We start from the raw sequence: 18,060 nt of genomic DNA, 5'->3' as shown, positions 1-18,060 counted from the left end.
TGTGTGTATGCGTGCACACACACACACACACACACACACACACACACACACACACACACACACACACACGTTTACAAGACTGTGTGTGTACATAAAGTGTGTGTAATCGAGCGTATGTTCTGGGTACTAGCGCCTATAAGTAACATTATGGTTTTGTGTGTGTGCCCTTCATGCCACTTAGACATGTGCTTTGTTCTTCTAGTATGTGTGTGCATTGGTGTGCGTTTTCTACTATGTTACTTCTTTCCCCAATCATGTGCTTAATCCAAAACTTGAAAATAAGTGTCCCCTCAAAAGTATATGTGTGTTACCATTAATAAGAGCAGCACATCCCACAGCTCATGTTCCTTTCTTCTGTGCTCCTATGGTCAGGATTATAATCAGAAACCCTATAGGTATGTTCCTATAGGGTGCAAGGTGTGTATACATGTCCATACTGTATGTGTTGCACCGAGTGAATCAATTTAATGGGAATGAACTTCTTTGACTATAAGTTAAGTTTCCTGAAGTAGACGAACTTGGTGTTGTATCTTGCCCCAGCGTGCAGCTGGGTTCGGTGACGAGCAGCTATCGAACTGATGGATGATTGTGATGATGGGGTGTGTGTGTGCAGATGGAGCCTCACATATGTCATCAAAAGGTCATCTGGCTTGAACAGAGGTATATTCAGCCAGGACACACAGGGCTGTGATATAACATACTGTTACACTCATAGCACAATCTGCATTTAAAAATATTTATCTACCAAGCCCCAGCCATGGCAGTGGTTATACAGTGACCATTGATGATCCCACTGGGTGTCAAACAGACAAAGAATGTTTCCATTTTATGGCCTGACTTTGATTTAAGCCACCTACAGAATCAGCACCTCTGAAAAAGCCTCTCACAGAGCAGACCTCAGATACATCTCACCCATTTTCAATTCGACAGCCTATTTTAGGTCTATTAAATACAGACATATTCCCATCATGTACAACCCCTTTTTTTCTTTCCCCCTCCCCTCCCTCTCGTTTTGCTTCCTTCACTCACCACACTAATGAGACAGAAGGAAAAAAAAAAAAAACCAACAACCAGGGAGCAGCTGGAAATGGGGAGCAGCAGAGATGCGACATGCTCTCTCTGCCTCCTCCCCAACCCCCCAACCCCTTCCTCTCCTCACCATCACACTAGAGAAAGCCTTCACCAGAAGAAGAGTGCGCGCACACACACACACACCCCATCTGACCTATAACTCTCCCTGCACTCCCCATGTATGTAATGTGTGGCTTATTAGCAAGCCATCATGGTGGCGATGTTTGTAGCTGGTGTGAATGTGTGTTGGTGTGCAATGAAATCCAGTGGGGATGATTTGTGTGAGTACAGAGAATGAGTGTAGACTTGGTAGGAATGTCAAAATATGCACAAGGGAAGTGTGTTCTGGACATTTAGTAACAGGCTGCTCTACAGGAACTATTCAAACATGCAACACAACAAAAATAAATGTTAGTATTTATGAGTATGTACCTTTGGCAAATACTGAATAGTCAAGTGCTGGATATGGAGAATTTGAATCCTAAAAACTCTTACATGTATCACAAGTAAGAGTTTTAAAAAGTATGTTGTCCCAGCAGACACTATGTCGAAAAAGTATTGCAATGGCAACATGTCTGCTGGGACTGAATGTGTGTCCTAGTGTATTTGTTGGACATGAACTCACCTGTCTGTCAGTCAAAGTGTAGATGTACTGCTGGTCTGGGCTGAACAGCATGTCTCTCAATAAGGGACTTCCTCCTTCACTTACGGTCACCTTCTCGTATAGCACTGCTGGACGGCTGGCATTTATCGAGTTAACCAAGATCTGCAAAAAAGAAACACACGGGAAAACTCATTTGGATATGAAAACAATAAAAAGATGATGCAGAAAAGTGATGTACATGAATACAGCAATAATATCAGACAGCAGCTGCTTAAAAAAACCCGTGCTTTTACAGGAGAAACCCTTGAAGCTAAATAAAAATAACTTGTTGCTTGTAGAGAAATGATGCAGCGTTAATCCAAGTGGACCATTGATGCACAATAAAAATAAACACACGCTTAATTCCTCTAGATTTGCCGCACGAATAAAGGAAATAAAATGGTGACAAATTTATCTTCATTTTCACATCTCCCTTTAAATAAATAAATACATACATACATAAATAAATAAATAAATAAAGTACACTCGAGCTGCACTTTTTTCTACAAACCAAAGTTCAAACACACTAAAGTGTCTATGGATGTTGTTCCAGCTGGTGAAATAAGCTGATTTCACTTCAACAGTAACAGGTGGTAGTTATTATAAGGTGGGAGGCATGAAATTATCAAAATTTGGGAAAAAGGTTGAGAGCACCTGTTCTACAGAGCTATGTAAACGGCTTAATTGAAAGGTTGTGTTAATAGCAGTATTGAGTCTCGTATAATTATTGCGAACACAGATGTGATTACAGAGGTAGATGCATGGAAGGGAACAATATTGACAGGATAGTGCTGTTATCATGACTATAGACATCTTTTGTTCAGCACCTGGGAGGAATAAACTTTAAAAATTATGAGCAAAAAATAAAAAAAGTTAAGTATGAAAACAGTGTGGTCCTGTATAATGATAGAAAGCATAACAGTGAGTCACTTCTCTGCATGTGAACAACAACCTGATCACCCAAAGCACCTGTAGACAAATATAATACAGAGCAACCAAGTCAGCATGTGCACAAACATGCACGTGAACGGATGCTCAAATTTTTCTTTGTGAGTTTTGGCAAATAATTTGCCAAGATATGGAAAGTAATGGAGCAGATACAAGATAGGTGATTGGCTTGCTGGCGTGGCTGTGAGCCAAAGTCATCTCAGCAGCAAATGAAAAGTACAAAGCAGCGGGGGGGAGGGCAAGTATCAGCTCTCCATTACAGAGCTTTGTCGACTCGCACTGCTATCAGCCCACAGTGACAAGGGAAGGACAGCAGGCAATGACTAGCTGGAAAATGATACTAAATTCACACACTGACAAATAGGTTCACATCCAGATAGATGAAAGAATGATAAGATGACAACCCACACACCAAGTGATAGATATGCAAGCACTAGTTTGATTGAGATATATATATATGCACACACACAGAAAAAAGAAACATGTGGGTGAACAATGAACACACTTTGTGATGAAAAAAAAAATATTTACAGTTTTGCCAAAAGAAACCAAGGGCAACAATCCCATTATCGCTCTCTGCTGTGTGCGTGTACGTGTGTGTGCCAAAGAGAAGGGGAGAGAGAGATAGTGAGATAGAGTGAAAGAAAGAGCTCATAAGGCTGTGATAAAGCTCTGGAGATGAGAGGAAATATGGATGTTATTATCTAGATAATAGGCCCGTAAACAAAGGATACATTTCATTCACGGATGGTTCGCATCTAGACGAGTTTGCACACGCACACAGACACACATACCAGCACATAAGGCAACACAATTTTTAAGTGCAGACAACCAGAATAAAGAAAAATAGCTGCTGATGCACACAGAGGTGAAAGAATAGCTTTTGTTCTGTGGCCTCTATGTATCATTTTTTCCCACTCCCTTAAAAAAAAAAATGAGACATTTCCATTGGCAGCCATATCTATCTCTGGATCCGGCACCCAAGTCCAGTTTCACTGGCTAATGACCAGTCTGAGCCTACACTGGTTTTGCACACACAAATGCAATATACCACAGAGAATGTAAGTCTGTCTTTCTGACAGCCTTCCTATCTTCTGTTTGCATCCATCTGCTTGTCAGTCTGCAAAATCCAGCCTGCAAAGTCCCCAACTTAAAAACCAGTCTCTTTGCTGGTTTTAATATCAGCTTAGAAACAGGGACTGAAACATTGAATCTGACAAATAACACCTTTTCCCCCCTCATCTTTGTTCTGCTCAGGTTTTCCCTCTCTCAGGATGCAGTTCATCTACAGTGCTAACATAAAAAAAAAAAAAAAAAAAAAAGTAGTGTGCAGAGAGAAACAACGGTGAGAAAGATAGAAAACAGAAGAGTGGGTGAGTGAGAGTGGGCGACCTGCGGGGGGAGAGAGAAAAAAAAAAAGAACAGGTAATAAATCATTTCAAATCAATTCATTCCACAAGTGCAGAGTGCGAGGCTGCCCAGAGTTACAGGAAGAGAACAAAAGACTATGGAATATATAAGCTGAACAGATGGATGGAGGAATGGATAGATGGATGGGATACTTAAAGAAGATCTAATTCAATCAAACTGAGCTGCTCTGTCTGGAATTCGAGGTTACGCTCTAATAACAAGGTTAACATGGCAGGGTCTGTGCATTTAGAAGGGTTTAAAGCTAATACAAGGGCTAAGTGTGTACAAATACGTGTGAAGATTCCTGTGTGGGTGTCCAAGCTCAACGCCAGCGCGCATACGGCTTGATTTTCAATTGATCTACAAGCATTTGTAGAGTGATAACATGTAAAGATGTTTTCTCACACATATATAAAAATCACAGATTTATGTTTGCATCAGCTTGCATGCACAGCTCTTTGTGTGTGCCTATAAGCTAAGTCAAGAAATCAATGCAATTGTCAGTAATCAAGCGGGAAGCTGTTGCTGTCTGATTGTGTCCTCTGTATTGCTTAGCTTACCATTAAGTCCTTGATGGATGAATCTACAGAATGATGCTGTGCTTGTATTTTCAAAGCAAGCCCCATCTCTACTCTCTACATGTATAATGTAACGTTAATAGACTTTAAACACATTAAAGGCACTGTCTTAAGCAACGGTGAGGGAAAGCAGTAAGAGGAGACAGTAGAGAGAGGAAATGATGCGGCACAAACGCTGCTGGAAATGAACCTTAGTCTTTGTCTTTCTGTGGTTCTGACGTAAACAGTCTATAACCTGACATTTCATAACTTTAAGTGCTATTCAGAGTACCTCCATGACCAAAATAGGCATTCCTTCCTGTAGTGATAATGTTTTGTCAGCTAAAATAACTGAGAATACATAGAAGTGAAGAGAAGATGTTTTTACTACATCTGTGCCATGAGGAAGAGAAAAAAAAAAAAAAGAAAACAGTGGTTTTACAACACAGAAAACAAATCTGAAATCTAATATTTAAAACATTAAATAAGAGACAACTTAAACGTCTAGTGTATCCATAAATTTCTAACCTTCCCCAAAAACTATTTTTACAACACTGATACTTCTCTCCTCTGGCAACGTGTCGCTTGATATTCAAAAACCATGCATAATCCCTGTATCAGAAGATGAGATTGTAACCAAATAAACCAACAATTTACCAGCTCCATACTGAAACATTCCAAACAACCACCTATCTCATCATCCTGCAACATCTAATATCCATTTTTTTCCTGTTCTATGATCATTAACATCTCTCTCAACCTGCCAATCCATCCAAAAGCCCCTAATGCTGGGTTTATCTGTGCCAGGCAGGCCTGGTTTGCTCTGATAGATACATGGGATAGCTAGCTGGTGATAAGGAAGGTGGGGGTATGAGGGTAAAGAAGCTGGATGATAAGACAGTAGCACGTCAATGAGAATGATGCCTGTCATTGGCTCAAGTGACAACTGATGAAGCTAGTGTACATAAGAGATGTAAAGATTCAGAAAGAGGCAGACACCATAAGATGCCTTCTATTGTGTACAGAATAAAATGCAGAAAGAGACTCAGAAAGGCTGCAGGAAGCAGGGGAGTAAAGACGGGTGGAGGAGAAGAGGCACAAATTTTCATATAAGCATCTGTCTTAAACTTTTGCTTTAAGTATTAAGTCTGACTACAAGGGAGAGGGAAATTCACTTAAAAAGAAGGCAAAAAAGGACATCAAATGCCTCAAGACTGTAATTAGCATCACAAGGAGTGGAACTAAACAGACTGGTCCAGGTGTTCCCAGGTCTGTCTGAGAGTTGTAACACTTCAGCAAGACCACGGACTCTGGATAATGGCTTTGACATTTCAGAGCAGATTCAGAGAAGTGAGTGAACATAAAGCTTGGCTCACTAATAGCATGAAGCAGCACACAAACCACACCGCCACAGACACCACATCTAAAGAAGGGTAAACTTGGCATAACTAGGTCCATGCATTCATACATAATGGCTGCAAGCCCCACATTCCTGACTTTGATGTGATGTGGGCCCCCAAATGAATGTGCATGTGTGTGTTTATGGGGCCCCACCGAAGTAGGCCCTCTACAGAACAAAGGGAAATGAAAGAAAGTGTTAAATGGGTGAGGAACCAAACAAAAGATTGGTATGCACCCACAATCCCTGGACAGTAGGGGTGTGATAAAGAGGTTGAAGAGCAAACAAGAGACTTGTGCACCTCAGTGATTCTGTATTCTTGGCTACCAAGCTCATTTTACAGCCTACCCTACCACACAATACAAAGCAACTGTGCCTCATTTAATTTCCCACTCAGCCAAATTAACTAATACAATAGCCCAACCACAATTTACTGGGTTTGATGGACACTAGAGTAACCTAATGCCCGCTTCTTGCAAACACCTCTCAAACCTTTTTCCCTTCTTTCAGCACTTTTGTTTCTCCGAGTCGGGGCTTTCAGATAAAGACCTGAAATCACTCACTTCCTATCGCGTAGTGAGCTTGGCAGAACTTGAGCGCAGCACGACACAAAACAAATATATCTGTTGTTCTCGAGTGGCAGCAGTCATCAGAAAACACACAATTTACTCCTTGATGCGTGTGTGTCTGTGTGCATGTGTGTTTAATGGACTATTGTATTGTTTTCTGTTTCAGAAACAGCAGGAGGATGTTGGCCCTAAGGAAGCACTGGACCCTCTAAACTGTACACTCAAAACAAAAACATCTATACTGTGTTACTGGGAAGCAGTACACTCTATTGTATTTTAGTTACCATGCATTGTTAGAGAAAACAGAGCATCCATTCAGTGTGTACAAATGGTTTCAATGGAATAAACAGTTTTATCTTCCCCCCAAAAATAAAATAAAACAAAACCCTTCTGGAGATTTAGTTATGTGTGTATGGCTGACTGTGAAGTAGTATGAAGCTGGGAGCAGATGGAACATCACACATGAGTGACTGATGGCCCTGATGCTTCTATGGGACAAATCCCACTTCACCACACACAGACACACACATATACATACACACCATAGGCAGCCAACACACATAGGAGCCCTGAGCAAACCTTTACCATATGTGGGTCAGACAGTCATACCAAACAGCCTTTTCTTTAAGAGAGTCAAGACAGACAAAGAGCTATGGTGACAATGATGGAGGTGGTGTACCCTCAAACACATGTACAGACACACACGAGCTCTGTGTGTCTGCTATCATAACACTGTATGTCTGGAACGGCTTATTTTAAGGTCTGGGAGGGAGAGCAGACACAAACATGGGTTTTTATTCAAAAAGAAGCTTTATTGGTGCAGAATGATTAAACAATGTTATTTGTATTTGCGGGAGAGTTAGTAAAAGGAAGTCTTACTCGCTTCTGGATATTACTTATTCATGTAGGTTTATTTATATAGATAGACAGTACGAGCACCCAAAAGGCTTAACAACCTAGATTAAGGGAAAGAAAAGGCAACGAAGGCACTGTGCGTCAAAAATGCAATAACTAGCTGCAGCTCCCAGACAAAAACACACACTCCCACACTTCACTAGTACACCAGCAATTCTTCCACACACCACCACACCCTAGCACAGGTTTCCTACCCAGTTTCAATTTCCATTTAAAAAGTCCCAGACTAGATTTTTCATGGCCACATTTGTGAGCGAGTACACAGTGCTAGATGTTTATTATGTAAAAAGTTTTAAAATCTATACTATGTGGGCTATTATGTTGTCAAATATCAGCCAGAACACTAGTTGAACGGACTATCCCTCACATAAAGCAATTAACTTTAAACCCCAGATGGCAGATCTGTGTAGGCGTTTTCACTCAGTTGCATGCCATGACGTCTTGCCTTCTCCCTAGAAAAACCACTAACTGTATGATCAGTTTATATTTACAAATCCTACATTTTACATTTTGGGGGAAAAAAAAAACAAAAAAAACAAAAAAAACAAAAAAACAATAGGCACAGCGGTCTGGGAACAAAATCTTTAACACATTTTGTTTTTAACAGACCTCAAAATAACTCAAATGAAATTCTATACTTTGGAACCTTGTTAGCAACAATAAATCACACATCGTCAAATCTCCTTTTACTTAGAAGCACAAAGAATTCTGGGTATTTCAAGCGCTTGTCTATCACTGTCCCAACTTGAACGAAAAAGAGTTATTTTAAGCTTTTTTTAATGTTTTTTGTACATTTATGATCTTACACCACAGCACTTGTTTTTGTTTTTTCTAAGCTGCACCTGACACGTTCCATCAAGGATACTGAAGCTCACGCTTTACAGTCGATGAAGTCAAATATGTAGCTCTGCAATCTGATTCTGTCATATCAGGTTACTTGCTTTGCCAAATCTTATCAACCGTCTTTGGTATTCGTCCACATGTCTACACCATGGTTATTCATGTGTGAGCCAGTGGCCTTTCACCAGCAGTACTCCCCAAAAGGTCACACACTCGCACACGTGTGCACACACACACACACACACATCTACAGCTGCAGAAACATGTAACAGGCTGTGGAGGAAGAGGAGGGGAGAAAACACAAAAGGAAAAAAGAAAAGGAACAAAACGTCCAAGCCACATGTGGTATCTCTCTCCCAGAGCACATGTGTGCATACAATAACATGAAGGTAGGACATGGAGATAGAAAGTGAGCTGCTTTAAGAGCAAATTAAAGCTATTCATCATTGTTGATGCCTTTTAATCCTCACGCTTGCTGAAATTAAAAGCCCTAGTCATTGTTATATCCTTTACTTCTCTGCCAATACATTGCTCTCCTTTTCCTTAATTCATCTATCACGCATTCTTACTCCCATTTCATCTTTCCTTCTTCATACCGTCTCCTTTCTTCCTCTTTTCACCCTCTGAATTAAATGCCTTTAGCTAACAGTCGTCAGATAAGTGTGTGTAGCGAGTTGCTAGACACGGCACAGCGGCAGCATTTCATCTTCCAACCATCACTAAATCACACTAACTCAATCATCTGCATCTCCCCGCGCGCGCACACATACATACGCACACAAGGCTGAGAGCGTGAGAAGCCCTGCATCTAGAGAGGTGCTTTACTATGACTGATTTTATCAGCTGTCTTGCAAACGGGGGAAGAAATTGCACCACAACATTATCATATACAATAAGATGAGACTCGAAGATAGAGCTTTCCAATTGAATGCCTTTTTAGTGTCGCCATTCAAATGAGAAAAGACCTCCTCTTACATTGAGGCGAAACACAAATCCCTTATGGGATATCTCAACCAAAACAATATTACACATTTACATCAAAGACTGCTGAGAGGACGTTTACGTTAAAGACATAAAGTGCCTAGACTTAAGTCGAGATTTAATATTGATATGTTTACGAGTGTGTTCAAGCAAGAATGGCAACATGTTATAGGATTCCTGAAGTGACACTGGCATCTCCGGATGACTGCGAAGCCTCGAAGCCACTGAGAAACTGTGAGGAGCTCTGCTAACAAGCTGCTAGCCTCCAGACTTATCAGACATAGGAAGGTGGGAAAGTACACAAAGATCGGGAAGAGTGCTTAATGCAACCGGGTGTGGGGGGTGTGCATGTGGCTTTGAAGAGGGCAGTGAACCACATACAAACACAGGAAGAGATCAGCTGAACAACTGTGTTTGTATTGTGTGTGTGCGTAGGAATGTGGAAGGTTGTGTTTGTATGAAAGTAAGTGTATGTGCATACAAACTAAGTGAGGCAGTCTATCAATTTGCATGTGTAGCTGAGTGCTTGCGTGCAGTGAATACAAGCAAAGTGTGCAATTGTGTGCACAGAGTTAATCAACATCAGTCACAATAATAAGGCATCAATTAATAGCTGGAGAAAACGCACAAAAAAAATATACACACACCCCCACTCTGATGTGACACTATGCAGCACCGCTTGACCCACCATTTATTAACTATATCAGCCATTCACTAGGATTACAGTGAATAGGACCTCATCTTCAGCTGTAATTACTAAGGTAGGTGTGTGTGCGTGCATATGTGTGTGTGTCTCTTCCTGTGGGAGAGCCAAAGTGATTACATGGCCACTGGTGCCTCTAATAACATCTTTTAGGGAGAGAGAGGAAGAAAGAGAGAGAGATGAGTGATTTCCATCTTTTCTGGGTAGGACCAGAATTATGGCAAGGAAATTCTATGGTGGTTAAGATGTGGGTCTGTTTTGACTGTGCTGCCATGTAAGAGTGTGTGCTTGCACGTGTGTGTGCGCGCGTGCAGATTTTTGTAATGGATGTAACACAAGAGGCTAATGGGAGCCACGCCAAAACTACACCTCAGTGTAATGTGTGCCAAACCATTCCTGGCCACAAATGCCTTCCTCTCCACAGCCCCTTTCATTTATTTCTCTCCCGCTCTGTTCATTTTATTTTACCCCTACCTAAAAGTTCCTCTGGGAGGAGTACTTTCTTCACTATAATCTTTTTCCCCCTCTTCTCTTTTGTGTTTAGACACTTCTCTACTTCCCTTAATCCTGACTTTTTTCTTCTTTTATTAAAGGCCTTTCTCTCAACAGCATATTCCTCTTTTGTTTTTATTCAAAACACAGAAAAGTTAAACTCTTATTTGGCTCTCAAACATTGCAAACGCCCATAACAAGTAAAGAGCGAGCAAGAAAAGACTGGGAGAAGATGACATACACAAAGTCTAAATGTGCACAGGGCACTAAATGGCACAAACCAGTGAAACCACAGCACTGTCAGCTGGCAACAGAGAAGATGTTTTAAATTAGGAGCAAAGTTACTGGTAACAATAGGAAGCTTGGTGGCTTAAATGAGAGGAGATTTGGAGGGCAGAGAAAAGCAGCGACAGAACACACACATACACGAATAAAGTCTGGCAGCTATAAAGGATGAGGAATGCAGATGGTGTTTAAAATGAGCTTTACCGCGTGGTTTGCAGTGATTTACAGCCGTGGTCGCCCATGTGTATGTATGTGGGCTTAATCAGTGAGTTGCAGGGTGCTAGCGTGGTAGACTTTTCATAGTGTTGTCCTGTAAGTGTAATGTAAGATAGACTTAACCATAACACACACACACACACTTTCATCTTAACCATCCTTTCTCTCTTTTCTTGCTCTTTTTTTTGTTTTTTCTTCTCTTGTTTAGTCTAGAAAATGTTAGACGAGTATCACGCTAACAGGTGTTTAAAGCCTTCTGACAATCCCAAATATACACAATGGCCAAAAAAAGAAGTAAAACATCACATTAAATAAACTGAAGACAGCAATTGTTTGACATTTTCCGTGTTAATCCAAGTTAACTTTCTTCACTTAGGGCTCGCTCTTTTTCCAAAGGTCAGCACCATCAAGACATCTTGCCATTTGTCAGCAAAACTGAATCTGAAAGTTCACCAAAGTTGAAACTGAGGGGAAAAAACTTGTTGCCCTGTGGGGAAATCCATAAGCTGTTGCAACAACAATGAAATGAACCAATTCCAATAAACACAGAGGTGACAAGGCCTTCAAACATTAACCGTTGAATAATATTTAAACACCCAAATCATGTTGTGATAGTTACCCCACCACAGGTTTTTGCCGGTGCCTATTCTGCTGTATGAGGTGGTCAAAAGTGCAAACTTGGGAGAATGAACAGTGTGTTAGGTTAAGAAATAGTTCTGTTTGTGCTGCGTGTGCTGGTTTCTGTATGAGAGGAGGAGGCACATTCCTGACGTGGCCGCCCTAATCCTACACTTCAATACAATCTTCTATTGCACACCAACCTATCAGCCTCTCTGTACATGTGCCAGTGAGTGCTTGTGAGCATGGTAATGCCTCTGTGTATGTAAAAACACCTCTGTGCACATTTACACTCACACCCGGGCTTCCCCCTTTTTTAAAATCATCATCTACCAACACTCCATATGTCAGGGAATAACTGCAAAGACATTGGCATGGCAACCTCAAAACAATCAGCTGAAGGAGGAACACAGAACGAGAAAAGAATGTGTGTGTCTGCGTGTGTGTGTGTGTGTGTCTGCGTGTGCGTGTCTGTGTCTGCGTGTGCGTGTGTGTGTGCGTGTGCGTGTCTGCGTGTGTCTGCGTGTGTGTCTGTCTGCGTGTGCGTGTGTGTCTGTCTGCGTGTGTGTGTCTGTGTCTGTGTCTGTCTGCGTGTGTGTGCGTGTGTGTCTGCGTGTGTCTGCGTGTGTGTGTGTGTGTGTGTGTGTGTGTGTGTGTGTGCGTGTGTGTGTCTGCGTGTGTGTGTCTGCGTGTGTGTGTGTGTCTGCGTGTGTGTGTGTGTCTGCGTGCCATGTCTGAATGTTCTTACTTTTGAGTTTACAGGTGATGTGGTACATGATCTGTAGGTCTGGTGGGATTTCTGCCATTAGCTTGACACAGTTGAACTGTATTATTGTTTGTCCAGCAGGAGGAACCCTGTTGATCTTGGCAGCAGGATAACTGTTTATCCTGAATGTTGGATGGAGAATTTGTGATGGATGAGATTAAAGTTATTTCTGCAGAGTCTGGATGGGAAGAACGGTGTTTTAATAGTTTCAAAATGAAGATGTGATGAAGTATTTACTTGGCAATGAGTAAACTTAAAGAACTGAATTTTTGAAAGCACATATATGGCAGAGTTAGTTTTTTTGTATTTTTAAGTGATCTAGCACTAGGACTGTTCGATATAACGATATGCATCGGATGACGATATGAAAATGTCTATCGTTGTATTTTACGCTATCGTTTGCAAAATCAACTGTTTACGGCAATATTTTTTTCATTGTTTTAATGGTCACTGTATAATTTCCCAAAGTTCTCTCTTCCTCTTATATTTAATATAGCCACACTACAGACGGACAAGCCATTGTTTTTATGCGTTGTCCTTAGCATCAACGACGGTAAAACGATCGCATGGCTCTGCCGTCCACATGTTTATTTTCCACACAAACCTTTCACAATAAAGCTGAAGATCCTGTTCAGATTTTTCAAAATAAACGGAATCACGTGAAATAGAATGCAGAGTGTTTACGCATGAGAAGCTAAAAAGAGCCGTCAGGTGTTAAAAAACTAAAGCTTAGAACAGGCTTTTCCCCGCAGCACACCGTGTAATAAATACTCAGAGAAAATTGAGGCCGTTTCAACTTATGTAACACTCGACTCCAGGTACACGACACCCAGCTGAAAACACTTCACGCAAGTCGACTTGCCCGAGGTTCACAGAATTAGCTGAAAATGTAAAATTTTTGTGATATACATCGTTATCGGGACGATAAATGTCTTATATCGGGATATGAGATTTTTAATCGCACAGCCCTCTCTAGCACTGCTGTTTCCGTTAAGTGAAAGGAACTCATGCTCTTTCTCCACCCAAGCAAAGACAACATTGGGTTCTGTCTGAAACCCAAAGCCTGACACAGCAGTATGGTGAGACCAAACTGAAACATTAACTTTCCCCAACCAGCTTTTATACCATCATCTCTCTTTTCCCAGGTGAGGCCACCCACTTTTCCCCCAGATTACCAACTCTTGTTTGGGGATAAGCCAGAGAAGAATGTCCCTGGCTTGGGTTTAGCCCTGCTGCTGGGAATTCACCTCTGAAATTAAAGGAGGAGAATGCAAGAAGAACTGGGAAGGCTGCCACAAGCAAGAGTCAGAGCAATGTGCCTCCCAATACACCCTTTCAACACTTTTTCTTTCACCGATTCATCTCTGTGTTGTTCATTCAGCGCTTTCTCTCTTTACATTTTTATTTCTCACTCCATCTCATAGCTTTGTTCCCGTTAATTTCCCCAACTCCCTCCCTGCTGGACCATTCTGCACTCCTAGTGTGCCGTAATGGCCCATAGGGAAAGCCTTGGCTGCTGCCCACCAAATACAACAAGCATGACTGATTCAAGAGCCAAACGACTGGACTGGACTGGACTGGACAGAGGGGAGAGGAAATGTTGTTCTCTATCTGAATATGAGGGGGGGATGTGTGCGTGAAACTCCAATAAAAGCTGAAATGAAACAATTAAACAACTCAAGGATCTGAAAGAGAGAAGTCGAGACAAAAAACAAAAAGAACAAAAAGCAAACCAAACCAAACACAAACACACATGCACACACACACACACCTATACCTCAACATTATTTAAACACTACACCGTTATGTGTGTGCGAGCAACAGAGGAGAAGGGCAGAGGAGTAGAAAACACACAGTGACATTTACCAGATGGGCATGTGTAGAGGCACACACGCTGAAACAACTAGCTACTTGATCCTTTATATTATACATGAAATGACACCAGTGGAAACAGGATGAGGATGATACATTTTTGACATTTCCTCCATCCTACACTGCAAAATGTTCAAAACATTTCCCAATATCTTAACATTTTAACTAAAACAATTCGAATTCTCTTGCAAACAGACCATTTTTAGTGTGAATTTCCAACTAAAGCCAACACACAAGTCATTATGTGTAACAGTAAATATAACTACAGTTTGAGGAAAGGAAGTCGGGTTTTTAAAAAGTCGAAGTTTTGCGTCGGTATTTTAAAAAGTTGCTAGGTTTGTTCTCAGTTCCTGTTTGGTAAGTTCTCAGTTGGTTTGAGTTAGTTGGAAAAACATATTGAACCTTGTTATCAGTCATGTAGACTAATGGCAGAATAACAGAGAAGGAGAAGAGTAACAAGAAAAGGTAGAAACATTAAAGCACTTGAGATGTTTGCTGAGGGAAGGAGAGAGAGGATGGGATGGGAAGGAAGGGTGGGACACCCTCCGCTCAGGAGAAGACAAAGAAGACAGACTTAGCACACTGTAACCACTACACTGTAACACTGTGTGATTAAATGAACCAAAATACTGGTTGATGACAGCAGCTGTGCTGTCAGATCGGCTACTGGCATTTAAAATGAGTCACGAGTCTGCTGCTGGATATGATTGGATAGTCTATTGGTAATAGCTGCTAATCAATTGGATGATGTAAAAACACCGAGAATTGCCCAAGCTCATCTATACGGGGTGCTGCCCTGTGTTGTAGCACATCTCAACAGTGAAGGGGGGTGAGGTAAATATAAAACACCAGAGAGCATATGTTGTATTCCTCCCAATGAGAAGAGCTGTAGGGTAATAAATTATTAACGCGCACTTCCCAGTTGATGAAAAGCAATGACAGGTACACACAACCTGGAAGCAAGAACAGCTTTGCTGCCTCTGGACTTTGCTGACTAGACTCCTTGTGAGATTCTATATGTGGGCTGCAAGCATGGTGTGTTACACTTAAATAACATCTATTAATACCGCCACTGCTCAACTAGAGGCACTTTACACTACCTTATGTAACCACAGAGGGCACAGATAGGGACTGACTATAGCTATATAAGGAAACATAACACACAACAGCAGCACAACAGACTCCACACACTGCCTTTGGTAGGGATGCACCAACCTGACGTTTTGAGTCCAGATACTGATACAGATAGCTTGGCTTTGTGTACCAGTTGACACAGAGCACTGATCTGATACCAGTTTTAAATTAATAAGCTGTTTCTTCACTGAGCCAAACAAACTTATCTTGGCCTGATCTGACTAAAGAATGTGCTCCTAATACACCTCAGGCTTTTTTCCATGTTCTTAAGCATAATGTAATCTTGCAGTTTTATGCCAACAAGCAAGAAAAGGCTCTTTTTGGATGTCGTCCACACATGATGCAATGCTCTTTGTATTTTCTGCGCCGTCACTTAAATTCTGACTTTCAGTGATAACCTCTGTGCCAAGTCTGAAGCACTTGTGTGTCTAAATTCCACAAATGCGTGTGTGCGGCCTGCTTTTAAAAGGATTTTCCACTGCAGTTATGACATGTTACTGTGGCTTATTCCACACCACCTCACTAGTATTGTAACTGCATCTGGACTGATTTCTAGATCATCACTTTTTTTCTTTAAAACATGACTTTGTCAAATTCTTCGCATCACAATCAGATGTCTTATATCCACTGGCAATTCTTTCCTCTCTTTCCAACTTTCCATGTTGAGCCATTTCCAGTCTGGTGACAGGTGGTCACAGCTCATTTAAGAACCTAGCTTATGAAATTAAACTACCTGGAAGCACAGGAGTACTCTGCTGTGTTAACAGTTTTTTTTTTTTTTTTAAGCTATCACATGTGTATTTACGTTTGTTGTGATTTCTTTGGCTGTTTCAACTTTGGGTTCTTTTGCACTTTAAATGTATTCTCTGATTTGTAGCTTTGTTGGTCCTATATAAATGTCATTTCATATTTAAGTAATACTTATGAGTACAGTCACTTCTGTAATATAATACAAGTATTATGTACAAACACAAAAACACAAGCCAGCAAGCAGGCTCAGATACACTCCAGGCATGCCATAGCAGCAGTGCTTGAGCAGCTGGTGCGACCAGGTGGAAGACAGATGCCCCGCCTCTGGTTTGGCCTATAGCCATGGTAACAAAATGGGGCCTGACCAATGGCTGCAGTCTCTCAGGAGAAGGTTGGGAGGGGTTTGGTTGACACCCAAAGCTATCCAGATGATATGGCCCACCCACGTTCAACCACATTGCTGCCAAATTATGACAATTTAGAAGCTGTAAATGACTTGCTGTATCCTTCTGTGGGTGCCTAATTTCATCCAGGGCTGGGCTACAGTCATACAATTACAATGAACAGATTTGGCAACATTTATAAACACAGGGGCAGTACTAAGCAAACAAGAAAGTTATTGTTTGACAACTTTGTTCTTGTTCATCAGTCTTTTGTTTCAAAATGTTTGTTTCCCACATGAAGAAAACTGAGTTTATGTGATTTACAGCACCCAAAACCAGAGCTACAATATTATCTTCAAAGGCCTGAACTTAAAGCAGTCACACAGGGTCAAAGAACAAAACAGACAGAAGGGCAGTGATGAAAACAGAGGATAAAAGGAGGAATGATAAATGAGGAAAAGAGAAGAAAGTTCAAGAGAAATTTAGTGAGAGCGCTTCTGATACCAATGGTTACTGGCTGTCATTTACTAACACATTATCTGTGTATGACTGTGCTGCTCTGTTTCAATGAGGTGTACAAACAAAGGCAAACACAGAGAGAAAGAAACAGAAGAATGGATCTAAAGCTGTGGTTAGCAAGAGGAAGAAAGAGGAAGGACATAAGAAAGTCAAAGTTTAACAAAATTATATAAAGTGTGAAAGAGCTGATGACAAGACACTGGTGATTAGTCACTTTAAACCAACAACAGAGATGCAAAACGATCCAAGCAGTGACAAAGACTAATCTAAATTCAGCTCTCTTCTTTTTGCCTCCTGGCAGCTTTGACCAGAATTCCAAACCTTTAACCTGCATGGAGTGGAGTTTATTTACTCAAGGACATCCTTTACCTCTATCCAGACAGGGGGACGTTTTATTAGTGTTCCATGTTCCAGCTGTTCTAAACTTTGCTGGTAGTGCAACAGGTATATTTAAAAGTGCTTGAATGTTCATCTTCTGTACCTACTTGTACAGGGTTGCAAGAGAGCCAAGTGCAACCAAACAGTGACATCAACGGACTGTATGCCACTGATTGGGCAGGGAGCAAAGTCACTGGATGAGTCATGGGAACGACCTCTTCAAAAGAATCAAACTCACCAGTTTTTTAAACCTGGGAATGAGGGACGAGGTGCAGGCGTTTTTATAAATGGTGGCTTGGTGGTTGTGTTGTGTTTGTGTTGCAAACAAATGACTTCACGGGACTCCCTGCACACATTGAGGTAGGACTCAATTATAATAGAAACACAACCAAAACAGAGTAGAGTCAAGTTGAGTATGTGCTGGCGGAAAAGAGGCATAAGGGAACTTACAGCACAAGCATGTGTCATGTTTTAACCAAATACAGTGAAATTGAGGATTTTCATTCAGTTTGCTGATTCTTACGACATTTCCCTGCAGGCTCTCACTTGTTAGTGGGCTAAGAAACTGTTTGGCAATCACGCTAATTTTAGTTTAATTACAGAATTTAGTA

At 41.2% G+C, this 18,060-nt stretch overlaps 1 protein-coding gene across 6 annotated transcripts in view; it reads right to left on the bottom strand.

Moving 5' to 3' along the window:
* Positions 1-18,060, bottom strand: part of LOC120731783 (plexin-A1-like) — a 190,683-nt gene that overhangs the window by 95,235 nt on the left and 77,388 nt on the right. For all 6 annotated transcript variants that reach the window (XM_040029020.1, XM_040029019.1, XM_040029018.1 and 3 more), the window contains exon 4: positions 1,697-1,837. In XM_040029020.1, the coding sequence (XP_039884954.1) occupies positions 1,697-1,837 (141 nt within the window). The remainder of the gene's footprint in view (positions 1-1,696; positions 1,838-18,060) is intronic.

Source organism: Simochromis diagramma, unplaced genomic scaffold (assembly GCF_900408965.1).
Source record: "Simochromis diagramma unplaced genomic scaffold, fSimDia1.1 OVJJ01000483.1, whole genome shotgun sequence".
NCBI lineage: Eukaryota > Metazoa > Chordata > Actinopteri > Cichliformes > Cichlidae > Simochromis > Simochromis diagramma.
Note: the sequence above shows the minus strand (reverse complement) of the source record. Positions and strands in the feature narration are given on the sequence as shown.